General features: G+C 35.7%; 1 protein-coding gene across 1 annotated transcript in view; it reads left to right on the top strand.

Annotated features, from left to right (window-relative positions):
• Positions 1-14,750, top strand: part of LAMA4 (laminin subunit alpha 4) — a 161,831-nt gene extending 147,081 nt beyond the window's left edge. The window contains exons 32-38 of the mRNA XM_049771231.1: positions 1,694-1,883; positions 2,737-2,892; positions 5,033-5,192; positions 7,048-7,178; positions 8,547-8,640; positions 9,151-9,270; positions 14,332-14,750. Coding sequence (XP_049627188.1) covers positions 1,694-1,883; positions 2,737-2,892; positions 5,033-5,192; positions 7,048-7,178; positions 8,547-8,640; positions 9,151-9,270; positions 14,332-14,477 — 997 coding nt within the window. The 3' untranslated portion in view covers positions 14,478-14,750. The remainder of the gene's footprint in view (positions 1-1,693; positions 1,884-2,736; positions 2,893-5,032; positions 5,193-7,047; positions 7,179-8,546; positions 8,641-9,150; positions 9,271-14,331) is intronic.
• The last annotated feature ends 1,863 nt before the right edge of the window (positions 14,751-16,613 follow it).

The following is a 16,613-nucleotide window of genomic DNA, read 5'->3' as shown; positions in this document are numbered from 1 at the left end:
ATCTTTAAGATTAGACAGAGAAAAAACAAGGGACAAGTTTTAAGTTGTTCATTTAACTCTATGATTTTGAAGTTGTTTAGATTTTCTAAAGGAACTATATCTGAACAGCTAGAGATTTTATCAAGAAAGACCCTGAAAATACAAATACACTTACATTCAGCCCTAACAGTATCACTACAATGCAGCACCTCTTCCTAGTATTTAAAATTTTCTAATTACATTATTAAACTATACTTTATACTTTTTCTTTTAGTTATGTTAACACCCAAATCTTTTAGATACATTATATATAGCTCTTTAAATATTCACATGACCAGTACTTTGGAGGATGCCTCTGGCCTTTCTAATTTACTACTTCTTATATTGACAGATTCACTATTTTTGTGTTTGGGAAAAATTTATACTCAAAGTTTAGCTTATTAGAAAATAATTCTAAAGTACCAGGGATACTGTTCCAAGGGCTAGTGCAAATATTTTGCATGAAGATTCAATCCCTACATGACATGGTCCCTCAAGCATATAGGAATGAACCGAAACAAAATACTAAGAATAGAGTCTGAGCACCCCATGATATAATCCAAAAGAAAAAAAATTAACTTTAAAAAGCACAAAAGGTGGGCAAATTATGGAAATATAGTAGTACATGGGTTAAGACATTCGTCTTGCACATGACTGATATGGACTTGATCCTCAGTTTTTACATACAATCCCCCAAACACTGTCAGTAATGAACCTGAGCACAGACTCAGGTGTAACCACTGACTATCATGAGGTCTAACTCCAAAACTATAAAAAATAAAAAATGTAAAGGTTTAAGTCTCAAAAAAGCTTATTTAAATATTTTCTTATAAATATTTATTCTCGGGCCAAACTGATAGCACAGCAGATAGGGTGTTTGCCTTGCATGAGACTGACTCAGGGTCAATGCCCAGCATCCCATATGCCCCCCACAGCCAGCTAGGAGCAACTTTTGAACTCAGAGCCAGAAGTAAATCCTGAGGGCCACTGGGTATAGCCCAAAATAATAAATAAGTAAATAAATAAATAAATAAATAAATATTGATTAACTATGGCCTAGAACTAAAATTTTAGTGTTCTATTGTCTTCACAACCCTGATGACTGCTTTTAAATATATGATATTTATCAATTTTTGTTTTTTATATATCTATCTGAGCCATTCCTAACAGTACTTGGGTTACTATACACTAGCAGGAATCAAATTGGGGACTTCTGCACGTAGTATATTATATAAAACCCTGTGAGCCATCTCCCTAGCCTTCTATAAGTTTTTCTCAGAAAAACATTACCCTTTATTTTAGCTAAATTATATATGCTATTTTTATAAGTTTATATAGTATATTAATTACCCACTAGTAATTTTCCATGTTAATGAGCTTTATAAACATACAAATTGTAATTAATCTCATTGGAACTGTATTTTAAATGACATGATATGACTCATAAGCTGAAATGCTTCCCTAAAAATGGAATGTATTTAAGGAAATAGAAAAGGATTCAATTTTTAAATTAGTCCTGCTTGTCAATATTCATACTAAGGCATAGAAAGTAAGGCTTCTTGGAATTGAATATAATAGATACTTATTAAATCTTTCTTACATGGGGCTTTTGTGAAACTTAGAGATTATGCCAATCTCATTTCTATGAGTTAAGTTTTTCTTTTTCATTCACCAGATCTCAATTTTCCATTCGCCTGAAAACTCGTTCTTCCCATGGAATGATTTTCTATGTCTCAGATCAAGAAGAGAATGACTTCATGACCCTATTCTTAGCCCATGGTCGCTTGGTTTTCATGTTTAATATTGGGCACAAGAAACTGAAAATTAGAAGCCAAGAGAAATACAATGATGGACTGTGGCATGATGTAAGCTAAAGGCAGTGACTCTTATTATCAACAAATATTCACTATTAAGTGAAATGACTCTAATGTACAACTTTGGCTTTAGAAACATCCATTTTAAACTCCTATTATCAAATGCTCAAAGCTGAATTTCAAAACCTTCATTACTTTTATTCTATTCAAAAACTCCTGCTAAAAATATTGATGCCTGCTGCTATAAAATAAAACCTGTTTAAAACAAGTTAAACATAATTTTTGACAGATCAATTTTCAGTTATTTTCATTTTAGTACATTTATTATAACCAGAATCAATCACCAACATAAATTGAAGTTTGGTGTCTAATAATTTTTCACTCAAAATATTTTTCCACTTTCTAAGTATCTAAATTTCAATAATTTTTAGCATCTTTATTTACTAAAATGTGGAAAATATAATGGACGAAGTGAGTTGATTAGGAAAACAGATTATTACAAATAAAATAATATATCAAAGTATTCGTATGAATGTAATAGCAAAAGTAAATTATCATGCAATGTACTACAATTTATTATAATAAATTTTGGAGAGGAAGAGATTATGTCTGGTAGCCAGCTGAGAAAATATTTAATAACTAAATATGAGCTGGATTCAAGAATTACATCTATAGTTTTATTTGTAATTTTTCATTGAAGTAATGTATTATAATATTATTTGTTTTGGTACATGCATTATTAAAAAATCAACATTATGCATGGCACAGTAACATATCCCTACCATTACAAGACTAAACCATTTTTTTTTTCATGAATTTTGTAGACTTACCACAGTATAGCAAGAGTAGAGTTCATTGCCTTGTAATGTATTTGTGATATACTACTTTCCTTCTCTCCACCTAGGTTATATTTAGTCGAGAAAAGAGCAGTGGCAGACTGATAATTGATGGCCTGCGAGTCCTGGAAGAAAATCTTCCTCCTACTGGGGCTGCTTGGAAGATCAAAGGTCCAATTTATTTAGGTGGTGTAGCTCCCGGAAGAGCTGTGAAAAATGTTCAGGTAAGCCAGGTTTAACCAGTAAGAGACACTCACCTTAACAGCTGTAAGGACACATAATTCAGACCTTCATTTTACCATTAGCAAACTGAGAAGAAAATAACTGTCATTTGTTCCATTATATCCATCTATTAGTATAACCACATGTGTGTGGTGCTCTAGAATATCTGTCCCAAAGCATTACGAAGTCAGGAGGGGTCTTTTGATTTTCAGGTCCATGTAAGGTGAGAAAAATTTCAGAGGTATAAATGAAAACCTATATTTTAAGAAGATGCTTATTTATTCAAGTTTGCATAATTTTACCTATAAAATATACTTAAAGAAATGAAAGGCATTCCATTAAATATTATGGAGTAAAATAAAATCATTTAAACCATTATGTGAACTATGATCTCATTTTGTTTTTTATTCTATATGGCAGAGAGAGAAAAGGGAAAGATACATTTGTAAATATGCAAGGCACTATGATTACCTTTGAAAATAAATATAATAAATATTATTGATTTTTTTCATTTAAAAGATAAAAAATTTAGGCCATGAATCCAGAACAATAGTACAGCAGGTAAAGAGCTTGGTTTGCACTCAACTGGCCTCTATCTGATCCTCTAGCACCAAATATTATTTCCTAAGCACTACTAAGAGTAATTCTTGAGCACAGAGCAAGGAGTAAGTCCCAAAAATAGCCCCAACCCCAAACCAACAAGACAAAGAAAAAGAGAGCCAGGGAGACAGCAGAAGTGATAGAGCACATGCTTAACATATGCAAACCCTGAATTCTGTCCCAGCACCAAGAACCTTCACCCCAGATTTCAAGGTCTGAGTGTTAAAACATCAGGCCACCTGACCCATGTAGCACTTTCAAAAAAGATCGAAAGTTTAAAATATGACACTTGTTGAAAATATATAGCAAAAAGCCAAATTCATCAAAGGACCACATTTTTCTTTTTTAATCACTTTTTTAATGCACTGTGATTTACAAAGTTGTTCATAATACAGTTGTTTTCCCCACAAATTACAAAGTAGTTCATGAATGAGTTTCAGTCATATAGTATACAACACTCTTCACCAGTGCACATTGCCCCACACAATGACCCCAGTTTCCTTCTTGCCCTACCCTTGTCTTCTCCCCTGCCTGCCTTTGGGGCAAACCTTGTGCAGAGTGATCATTTCCAACTATCATTGTCACAATGATTTCTTCTTTGCTCTAACTGCACTCCTCCACTAGTTGTGACAAACTTCTTATCATGGACTGCTCCTCCTGGCCTTGTCTCTATTGTCTCTGGATATTATTACCATACTATCATTTTTTTAATATTCCACATATATGCGTATAATCATTCTATGTCTCTCTCTCTCACCCTCTGTCTCATTTTGCTCACCATAATATTCTCCATATACATCCAAGGACCATATTTTCTTGACATAAATCATAAACTGGATTGTATATCAGTAGCCCCAAATTCCATGACAATCCCTTAAAAGACAAATTTCTAAAGTAACATGAATCAGTTGTTTAAGGTAACCCAATATTTTAGTTCCTGTGATATGATAAAAAAAAACTCAGTCACAAATAGCTAAAGAAATACCAGAAATTTGAGCTTTTAACCCTTATTTACCCTAAAGGTTTAACAGTTAAGCACATAATTCTCGTCAGCTGTTAATAATCTTGGGCACAGCTGTCATTTTTGAAGGAAAACCAATGAGGATGTTTCTAATATTTTATTGAAAGTCACAACTGTAATTCACTTTGACATAGCTCAAAACTGCTGACTGACAATAAGACATAAAAATCCCAGCTCCAATGAAGTAGTTAGAAAAGAAAAATACCCCAATTAGAGAGCTAGTAGAGTGAGTAAGTAAGGTACTTGCCTTGCACATAATTGAGATTTGAGTTCAAACCCCAACATCCCATTATGGGTCCCAAAGCACCATCAACAGTAACCCCTGAACATCACCAGGCATGACCCAAAAACCTAAATGGAAATAAAAGAGAGAATATAAATGGAAAATATTGATCTTTTATAATGCTGAGATAAATGAAAATTACTTGGTTCCCTGAGAACTCAAATTTCTTCTATTTGTTTATCTTTATTATATCTGTTATTGCTGAAACTATAGATTAAGAAATGTCTTTTTCTCCCAGATCAATTCTGTCTACAGTTTCAGCGGTTGTCTCAGCAATTTCCAGCTCAATGGGGCCTCTGTCACCTTTGCATCTCAGACATTCAGCGTAACACCTTGCTTTGAGGGCCCAATGGAAACAGGAACATACTTCTCAACTGAAGGAGGATACGTGGTCCTAGGTACGAATTAACAATAACTCATAATGAAAACATGAATTATGAACTATTTTTTCTGAAAGTAATGTGTAGAATGGCTTTCAAAGAATTGGGATTACTTTGGTAATAATTAATTGGTCATAATTAATAATAATTAATAATAATTGGTCATACATGACCAGTTAAATTAAGCAGAAGCCATATTTCCTCTTAGTCTAGCTCATGAGTGTGCTTTCTTCTTTATTCCTGTACCTCATACATTACTCAGTCTTCCACTGAGTTTCACTATAAGAATTTAAAGGTTTGTATAGCTCAAAATGCCTAATAATATGCACGTTTGGTGTTCTTCATAAACATTCATAGCAAAAAAAAATTTAATCATTTATAAAGTGACACATCACACATAATATTAAGAGGCCCAAGTTGGCAGTATGTGACTTAGAGAGAACATGGATAAACTTGTTAAGAATTCATTTTCTGAGGCCGGGGAGATAGCACAGTGGTAGGGCATTTGCCTTGCACGAAGCCAACCAAGATCGACCAGTTTGACTACCAGCGTACCATATGGTCCCTTGAGCCTGCCAGAGGCGATTTTTGAGAGCAAAATCAAGAGTAACCCCTGAGCGCTGCCAAGTGGGGCCCAAAAACAAGCAAACAAAAATGAATCCACTTTCTAAAAGAAATGGAGAGAGAAAAGAAAATGTCTGTCATTGAGGCAGGCAGGAGTCGGGACGGATCTGGGAAGAACTGGATCATTCTGTGAACTGGAACTTTGTAGGACTAAAACTCTTGGATAACTTTGTAATTGTGCATCTCACGGTGATTCCATTTAAAAATTTATTTTTAAAAAAAAATTATTTCCTTGCATCACTGCAAGAACTTATCTGCTATTGCTGCTACACAGTCCTAAAACTTTTGCCTTTTTTTTTTTTTTTTTTTTTTTTTTTTGGTTTTTGGGCCACACCCGGTGACGCTCAGGGGTTACTCCTGGCTATGAGCTCAGAAGTCACTCCTGGCTTGGGGGACCATATGGGATGCCGGGGGATCGAACCTCGGTCCGTCCAAGGCTAGCGCAGGCAAGGCAGGCACCTTACCTCTAGCGCCACCGCCCGGCCCCAAAACTTTTTTTTTGTTTGTTTTTTTGTTTTTGGGCCACACCCGGTAACGCTCAGGGGTTACTCCTGGCTATGCGCTCAGAAGTTGCTCCTGGCTTGGGGGACCATACGGGACGCCGGGGGATCGAACCGCGGTCCGTCCAAGGCCAGCGCAGGCAAGGCAGGCACCTTACCTCTTGCGCCACCGCCCGGCCCCTACAGTCCTAAAACTTTTAAGGAATTATCCTAAAATAATTATTTTTAAATTGTTTTTAAAACAGATCAGATCAAGTCAGTTCCCTTTCAACTGATAGCATAATAAAGTCTAATTGCCAATCTTGGGCCTTAGTGTCCTTCCTGGTGTGGTTTATATGCCTCCTTTTCCCCTTGCAGAGGACAATCAAACTACACTTAGCCTGAGGGTGTGCAACTTCCAGCATTTGCCCTTCTCTACAGACATCCCTGCCATCCTCTTACTTATGAAGTAGTAAACTTCCAATTTGTGAGTTGGAAGCAATTTTTTCCATTCTAAACTCCTGTAGCCAGAGCTTATTTCAGGGTTGTTCTCTCCGCACCTACCTCTTTTTCCAAGGAGAAACAGTGTGCTAGTAATCTCAGTCTCCCTAAGAACTGTCCATGGTATGTTTGACCAGGAAAATGCTCTTTCTGCTTCTTTTGTCTTCAAATTTCAAAAAGATACAAAAATACATAATCACAAAATAATGCCCTAGTTACAGAATACAGGTAGTTGTTCTTGAGTGTTCATAGCTTTTTTCCCTCCACAGATGAATCTTTTAATATTGGGTTGAAATTCGAGATTGCATTTGAAGTGCGGCCCAGAAGTAACTCTGGAACCCTTGTTCATGGCCACAGTGTCAATGGAGAATACCTGAATGTTCACATAAAAAATGGGCAGGTAGTGTGATAAAAATGTTTTAATAGTCTATCCAATGAAAATTTATTTAACATAATTATTTCATCAATCTTTCCTAAATGGTGGAGTGAGTAGAAGAGAGGAGAAAGCTGTGACATGAAACTTATATGTAGACAACTTCTGGATTCAGTTTTATAGTCTAGGAGTTTATTTCATTCAAGAAAGAACATGAAATTGTGGCAAAATAAAAATAAAACTGCACAGAGGGTTTTCACAAAAGATTTGGGAATGACTTTTTAATATATAAAATCAATAAACTAATCTCTAATTATCAAAACTAGCAAAACCTAAAACATCTATTTATATATGCATGCATACCAAATATATGCATTTCTCTTTTAGTATGCTAGAGGTAAAAAAATGTTTTGATTAAACAGCAGTTTTCTTCAAAAATGTTATTAATGAACATTCATGAGAATACTAAAATAACTACTAAGGCAAAAACATCGCTCTATGTGAATATTACTGATTATTTTATATAAGATCAAAATATATTTTTACTTCAGAGCCAGAGAGATAATACGAAGGGTAAGAAAATTCTCTTACATCCTAAAAGTCCTAATTTAAATCCCTCATCTCCCTAAGCACCACCAGGAGTCACTTCTGACAACAGAGCTAGGAATGTTCCTTAGCACTGAATGTTGACCCAAAAACCCAGAATAAAAATAATGAATAAATACAAAAAAAATTTATTTGGTCAAATAACACTAAAATTGATCTTTATATGGTTCTCACTGTATGTCATGTAATACATTCTGTAGGTTCATGTATGTAATCCCCCTATTGCTCTGCACACTATTGTAGTGCAAATGAATTAAGGGGCACATAAATGAGGAAAGTAGGAGTGTGAAGTATCTGAGCCCAGATGCTTTTGCTCCAGAGACTAAGCTCTCCATCTGTAATTTTTTTTCTCTGTCTGTAATTTAAGCCAGCTTTGTATAGCATATGTCACCTCTTAAAAAATTTTTTTAAAAAATATTGTTTTTATTACTATTTTTCCCATCTTCGCTCCTTTGTCCTATGAACTGTTTCTATAGCCTACTGGAGAGCGACCCCTTGTGTTCAAATTGCATAACATATCATCTATTGAGGCTTAAATATTTTCTTCCTGTGGTAAATTAAAAACTGTAATTTAATAGCGAAAAAATAAAGAATGGGATCAGGGTTATAGTACAGTGGGCAGGGTACTTGACTTTTCAGAACCTCATATGGTCTCCTGAACAATTCCAGGAGTGATTCTTGAGTACAGAGTGAAAAATAAGCCCTGAGTACTGCCAGGTAGGACCCAAAAACAATAATAAGAAAAAAGGAGATGAAAGCAAATGATATGACTTTCCCTGTCTTTTTCAGGTAATAGTGAAAGTCAACAATGGCATCAGAGACTTCTCCACCTCAGTGACACCAAAACAGAGTCTCTGTGACGGCAGATGGCACAGAATCACAGGTAAGGAAAGCAGAGTACTCTCGGTTTGCTTTGTGAAGTGAGGCTATTCACTCACCTATGGAATGATGCTTGACACAATTTAGACTATAACATATATGAAAGAAAAGATAATAGATAACAGTCTGAAAGTTGCCACCCCAAATCAAATTAAATACATAAATATAATATATAATAAAATATGTAATTTATACATAATAATCTAATAAATCAACTTGAAAATATAAATGTAGCCAAAATAATCTTGGCTCAATAGTACTATTTGTGAAACAAAATAAATATCCAAAATATCCCTTTCAATGGAAAAATATTAATGACTTATTGGTTAGATGTGATGTTTTTAATAATATGAATTGTGAAAATTATTTTGGAGTAAATAAAAGCCATCTCTGTGATCAATTACTATTATCATACTGTAAATCACAGTTCCCCAAATAAAAAATTTTAATTATTTTTTAATTAATCTATCAAGTTCCACTTATGGTCTATCTCTTCCTCTTCCCTGTATTTCAGTCATTAGAGATTCTAATGTGGTTCAATTGGATGTGGACTCTGAAGTGAACCATGTGGTTGGACCCTTGAATCCAAAACCAGTTGATCACAGGGAACCTGTGTTTGTTGGAGGTGTTCCAGGTAAGAGTCTTTCTAATGGGACAAGTTTCTAGATCCACAAAATAGAAATTCTCCTCTCTGTGATTTTAGTATTAAGAATGGAGCCATAAGTTTTTATAATTTACCTAATAACTGAATGGACTTTTCCCCTATGTTCTTCCATCGGAAAAAAGTCTCATGATAATTGATTACAAAAGCAACACATGAGAATCACCAGATTCCAGCATTCTAGATACTGCTTCCACTTTGCCACATTCACTCTACTTTCTCTCCTTTAAGTTCACTTTTCTCTCTCCATGCACACAACATAATGCATGCTAGATATAAAACTTACTTATTGATTTTGCTCTGGGGTCTGACAACTTGGAGGATAAAAAGTTGCCTGATAATTGCTGCTCCTCCTTGGGGGTAAGAATGCACAGTTCTCCCTATCAGGATTTTCTTGAACTGTGAAACATCTGCAGACCATAAATTTTATTGTTGTTAGATAGTGACATTCCCTAAGAGAGGGTGCTGGCTGTGTCCTGTAAACATCAGTAACTTTGCTGCCAAGAGTGGTGTGTAATTCAGGATGGTAACAGGTGGACACGTATGGACCCCCCAATTGTTTGAAATCACTAAAGTGGGAAATATGACCCTTTGTTAAATGTATTTTCACACATTTCACTAACTTAGAAAAAAAGTTGCAGCTGGAGAATGAGCTATGAGAAACTCCTATATCTGGAATTTGGCAAAAAAAAAAGGTTTTGAGGTATATCTTTGTGTTGTTATGATTTGGGGGGTTGTTTTGTGATACTAGAGATTGAACCAAGATCCCATGTCTACAAAACTACTTAGTTGTATCTAAAACTTCTAGTGGTAGTTTTAATAAACTAAACATGGTGTTTCCCTGTCTCCCAAATAAATAATTTTAACTAGTCCTACATAAAAGCAAGTAAAGCTTTAAGTGAAATTGAGAACACAAAAATAAAATTAAATATCTGACCTTGGCACTCCTAAAACAATAGAAACTATGCTTAGCTTTGTTTTGTCATGTGAACTTTCAAACACCAGTGTTAACTATAACAGTAACACTGATAAAAATAAGAAAGCAAACCATGATGCCTTTATATTCCCTGTCCATTTGCATCTCTGTTCCCCTTGTTTTCTATTGAAAGAGATTCTGGCAAAGACCATCAATGCACTTGATGCAGCACAGAAAGGAAGGTATCGTACAGATATCTATTCTTGTAATGCTGCACATTTCTTTCCTCCATGAAATCACAATATTGTTTGCACTATTTCACAGGTAACCCAAGGAAGTATTATGAGAACTCACTCAGTCTAGCATGCATTTAAACATTTGGTCTTTTATTGACCCTGCCTCTGAGGGCTTTCCCACATCTTCTGGGTTTTGTTTTATTTCCAAATGTTCAATGATGCTCACTCAGTTCCAAACCTTTGCTCAAGAACACAGGCTCTTAAATTTTGTAAATATTCTTGTTTTTCTCTTCTACATTTGCAAGAACTCTACTCTTTCAATTCCTTTTTTGACTTTTGGCCTAAGCTCAGACTTCTAGATATATAGACACATATCTCCCCTCTAAATCACACCTCTAGCTAATCACACCACTATTCCACTACATTCTACATAACATTATTAAATTATTTTGTTTGTTTCCATGTATCCAGAAATCACAACTTCACTCAACCTATAGTATTGTATTATAAAAGTCATGACTTCTATTAATTGGCTTCTTTGGATAATGTCTTCCAGGAACTAATGGGTGATAAACTTGAGCAGAATAAATGTCTGTGTTCAACAACTAGTCTCCAAAATGGGAAACTGTTTATTCATTTTTATTCTGATATCCATTTATTTTATTCATTTTTATTCATTTTTATTGATATGTAGTATAATACAAGACTGAATACTGATTTATAGTATAAACACTGTATACTCATAGTATAAATATGGTATATTGTATAAAGACTGTATACTCATTTATCTAGTAACTATGGATATTGATCTCTCAGGCCCCTCCATATCTAAAACTTTGTAATTATCATTCAAGATATAATATGCTACTTCTGTGATTTATTTTAAGCCCAAAGCTTCTAAATATTCCTAATCTGCATGGTTTAGGAAGAGTGGTGCAGCCTTGTACTGCTTGATGATGTTTAATTTGCTGTCCTGTTTTATGTCTTTCTGAGTTACTGACTTCTGTTTTCCACCTTTTATCTGTGACTATGCATATTCTGTTTGTACATAATAATAAGCTTTGACTAAAAGGATTTTAAATTTTATGTTTCTAAGTTCTAAATTGCTTCAAATTATATTGCTCTGAGCATCTCCACACATTTGTTTCCATACAATTAATAAGTCTAAGGTTTCTTCTAGATCTCTAATAAGGGGAGAGAGTCCCCTAGCATACTGCAGGCACCTGTGCTTACACAAAGACTAGGCTAGTAATCATTATCCAATTTATAGTTCTCAAACTCTGAATAAAGAAAAATTAATACTTAGGTGACCTGAATTCATTATTTTGTCATTATATTTTATGAACTTGATAAAATGTGCAGGCTTAAATGGAAAGGACAATGAAGAGTTAAACTGAAGCATTAACCAAGTTCAAAAATAATGTGCATGCTAGAATTTCTTTCTTCCGCTCAGTATAGCATACAGATGAAATTCTAAAAAGCATAGGTACCTCCTTAAAATTCATACTGATGCTTTTACACATAGAGAGTAAAATTCAGCCCTGGAAGCAGCTAAAATACAAGCAAACCTCAGAGATACTGAAGCTTTGGTTCTACACTACAATAAATAGTACACTATTGCAATAAAGTGAGACTTGCTAGTTTTATCTCATTTCCTCTGGCATGTTAAGTTTAAAACTATACTGTAGTCGAATAAGTATGCAATAGTATCATGTCTAAGAAAAACAGTTTTTTTTATTTTATTGCTAAAAGTGTTAACTATAAGTTGAGTCTTCAGCAATCTAGTTTACTGCTAAGAATAAATAATATTTTGTATAATAATGTAACAAAATTAATTGATTGTTGAAGGTTTGGGTGATTGTAACAATTTCTTAGACAATAATGTTAGCTGTAGTATTTAACTCTTCTTTTCATTTAATATGACTTTGTAGTATGCCATACTGCTGGACAGCATTTTACACATCATAGATTTTCCTTTAATACTGGATTTCAATTCAATTCCTTTCAAACCCTGTCACGACTTTAGCAATTAAGTTTAGGTAATATTACAAATCCTTTGTGATCATTCCAATGATGTTCATAGCATCTTCATCAGTAGGCTATTGAACTTCAAAAGTTACTTTGATCATTAAGTACTTTATTATGAGATGACAGCAATTCAGTCATCATTCTTAATTCAAGTTGCTCAGCAAAGTTAATTATATCTGCAGTTACTTTCTCCACTTTGTCTTTTAAACCTTTCAAAGTCATCCTTGAGAGTTAAAATAAATGTCTTCCAAACTCCTATGTTGTTATTTCAACCTCCTCACATGAACCATAAAAAGTAACTGGCATGAAAACAATATTTACCCATCTCATTTTACATCTCTATCAGTGTCCTTGGGTTGTCTAGTGCGTTGTCCGTGAACAATTAGAAACTTTTTCAAAGGATTCTTTTTTTTCAGTGTTGAGTAGTAGGTCTCAACACTGGGCTTTAAGTATTTGGTAAATCCTGTTATAAGCATGTGCTGTTATTTAGCCTTTATTGTTCCATTTGTAGAACACAGGCAGAGATGATCTTAGTGTTTAAGGCTCTAAGATTTTTAGAATGATGAGCATTCTCTACTTTTTAGAATTGAGCATTCTCAATTTTTAGAATGGTGAGACTCAAATTAAACTTATTATCTATTTTAGCCCCTAATGACTCAAGGCTTTAAATCCAATCATTGTCTTTTCTCAAGGTAAAGAAGTCCAATAAGAATTTTTGCTTTCTTGTCATTCATGTGTAATTTCCCTTAAAGATTTTTCTTTTGTATATTTTTATACATTTTTAAGGATTTATTAATTTCTTCTAAGGATTCTTTCTTCATTCAAATTTGGCTGCTTGTGACTTTTTTTGGGGGGTCACATCCCGCAGCGCTCAGGGGTTACTCCTGTGTCTATATTCAGAAATCACTCCTGGCAGGCTCGGGGGACCATATGGAATGCCAGGATTTGAACCATCATCCTTCTGCATGCAAGACAAATGCCCTACCTCCATGCTATCTCTCCGGCCCCTGCTTGTGACTTTTCATGACTTTTGATATGCCTTCCTCACTTAAACTTAGAAGAGCTTTTGAATTAAAGAAAAAAATGTGGAATTCTTCCTCTCACTTGAAAAGTTGAGACTAGGGGCCGGCAAGGTGGCGCTAGAGGTTAAGTGTCTGCCTTGCAAGCGCTAGCCAAGGAAGGACCATGGTTCGATCCCCAGGCATCCCCCATGGTCCCCCCAAGCCAGGGGCAATTTCTGAGCACTTAGCCAGGAGTAACCCCTGAGCATCAAATGGGTGTGGCCCGAAAAAAAAATAACTTTTTTTATTTTAAAAAATAAAAGAAAAGTTGAGACTAATGGGAAATTACTGTTATCCTAAGTTCAGATATTGTTGTAAGGAAATAAGGAGACTCAAGGAGAGAGAGATAGAGGGAAATGGGGGAATACCTAGTTGATAAAGCAGTGAAAACACATAACATTTACCATTTGAGTTTCTGTCTTGTGTAAATATGGACACTTTCAGCACTCCAATACTATTAACAAAAGTAATATCAATGTCAACTCATCACAGGTCCACAAATACTGAAAACATTAACATAATTTGAGAACTATCAAAATATAAGACATGAAATAAGTTTATAGGCACCAGACACTCCATGCTGTTGATGACAATAGACTTGTTTTAGTTGTCAAAGTAAATCGCATAAATAGGTATATCCGTATGCTCTGAAATCTGATCACATTATTTCCGGATAATTAGTGAATCATTCATGTTCATTTTTGAAATCATATCATCATGATGTCTATAAAAATGTTTTCCATAAAATTTAAAAAGGCTGTTACAATCTTTGTATTTCTTTCTCTCTTGACAGAGTCGCTATTGACGCCACATTTGGCCCCCAGTAAACCCTTCACAGGTTGTATCCGTCACTTTGTGATCGACGGGCAGCCTGTGAGCTTCAGTAAAGCAGCCCTGGTCAGTGGTGCTGTGAGCATCAACTCCTGTCCTGCAGCCTAACTCAGGGAGCAAAGTGGCCCAAATACAGTTCTTCAGCGCACTGAAAAAAACACAACGCCATTTAGGAGACCAGCAACTCCTCCTTCATATGGCAGCTCCCACCTGATTGAGCAAGACTCACTTAAAGGAATCATCAGGGATTGGTTGTTTATTTGGAACCAACATGAACTTTGGTGAAGCAGTGTTAAAACTTACTTAAAGTATACTTATTTCCTGCTTGTGAAATTACCTTTTCTGTTTCTAATAAAATAGAAGAGATTTTAAATAAATAAATACTGACACATTTTTATTAATTTTTAAGAATTATTTTATTTACATACCTTGGTTAAAAACTGTTCACGACTTTCTATCATACAACGTACACCATCTTTCCCTAGAGCACATTTCCCATCACTGTCACTAATTTCTCTCCTACCCTCCTCTCTGCTGTCTCTAGGATAGATAAATACCTACCTCTCCCTTTCCCCTCTCTCTCTCACCTCTCCCCTCTCTCTCTCTCCTCTCCCCTCTCTCTCTCTCCTCTCTCTCTCCTCTCCCTCTCCCTCTCTCTCTCCTCTCTCTCTTCTCCCTCTCCCTCCCCCTCCCCCTCCCCCCTCTCTCTCCCCCTCCCCCCCCTCTCTCTCTTACTGTGGTTTGCACTAGTGAAAGGGTACCACACTCATCACTATGTCCTTTCAGCACACGATTTTTTTTTTTTTTTTTTAGTTTTTGGTTTTGGGGCCACACCCGGTGACGCTTAGGGGTTAATCCTGGCTATGTGCTCATAAATTGCTTCTGGCTTGGGGGACTTTATGGGATACCAGGGATCGAACCGAGGTCTGTCCTGGCGTGCAAGGCAAATGCCCTACCACCGCACTATCGCTCCAGCCCGTTGCACACAATTCTTGTCCAGAGTGATCAGTTCCAACTATCATTGTCATAGTGTTCTCAACCCTAACTGCACTACGTGACATAATTTTTTTAAGTGTGGCTAGATTAATGGGCCAAAAGATAGTACAGCAAGTAAGGTACCTGTATTGCACGCAACTGACCTGAATTCAACCCTCAGACCACTTGTGATCCTCTGAGCCTTGCTCAAAGGAATCCAGTAGTAAGCCCTAAGCATAGTCCATAAGACTGTTTTTGGCCATGCCTTTTCTCTCCTATGTCTGTCTTTGTAATCCACAATGTGCCCTGCTTCTGATCCATTTGCCAAAGGCTAATCTCTAGCATAATGTTTTGTTCAACCCCAGTTTCATTCCCCAGCACCACAGGGTCCCCTGAGCATCACCAAGTGTAACCCTGGAGGCTCCCAAGCACTGTCACATGAAGATCTGGTGATCCGGGTATTAGTACCACAGAGACTACCACATCCTTGACCCTTAGCATTGCACCCACCAAACCAGTTGGCCAAGATTAGTTGGGAGTGACTCAGGATCCCTCAGCACCTCTCTGGAGCCCCTTTCCTAAATGACTTATCCATGAAAAAAATGTATTGAAGAGTGAATGAAAGAAAACAGGTCCACAATTCTAGAAGCATATTAGAGGAATTGCCACCTGTCATTCTAAGCATCTTTCACTTGAATACATTAAGCATGCTACAACCCTCTCAACTTCCAGCGGCTGATGCACAAGACTTAGATGATATATATTAAAACTTCCAAAAATTCTTCTATAAAAAAATCTTCTACTTTGAGGCCGGAGCGATAGCACAGCAGTAGGGCATTTGCCTTGCATGCAGCTGACCCAGGATGGACCTGAGTTCAATCCCCAGCATCCCATATGATCCCCCAAGCCAGGAGCGATTTCTGACCACCTAGTGGTCAGAAGTAACCCCTGAGTGTCACAAGGTGTTGCTGAAAAAAATAATCTTCTCCCTTCTTTGCAATTATTAAGGCTACTTCTTTCCAGAGTTTATATTTTTTTAAGCTCAGCAAATGAAAACTTATTTACTTATAAACCTCTTGCCACACAATGACCTTCTGAAACATTGAATTTATGATTTTTGAGGGCTTTAGATATAACTGCATGTTCTGGCTAATAAGAAAGGATTATTTTCTTTTAAGCATGACATTATCTACATTTTATATTGAGGAATATGGGTTATTTTTACATTAATTTTTGCCACTTTTTTATTCATGGCACCTGCCATTTTCA

Source organism: Suncus etruscus, chromosome 4 (assembly GCF_024139225.1).
Source record: "Suncus etruscus isolate mSunEtr1 chromosome 4, mSunEtr1.pri.cur, whole genome shotgun sequence".
Classification (NCBI taxonomy): domain Eukaryota; kingdom Metazoa; phylum Chordata; class Mammalia; order Eulipotyphla; family Soricidae; genus Suncus; species Suncus etruscus.
The sequence above is the reverse complement of the archived record's forward strand: the minus strand, read 5'-3'. Positions and strand labels throughout refer to the sequence as shown.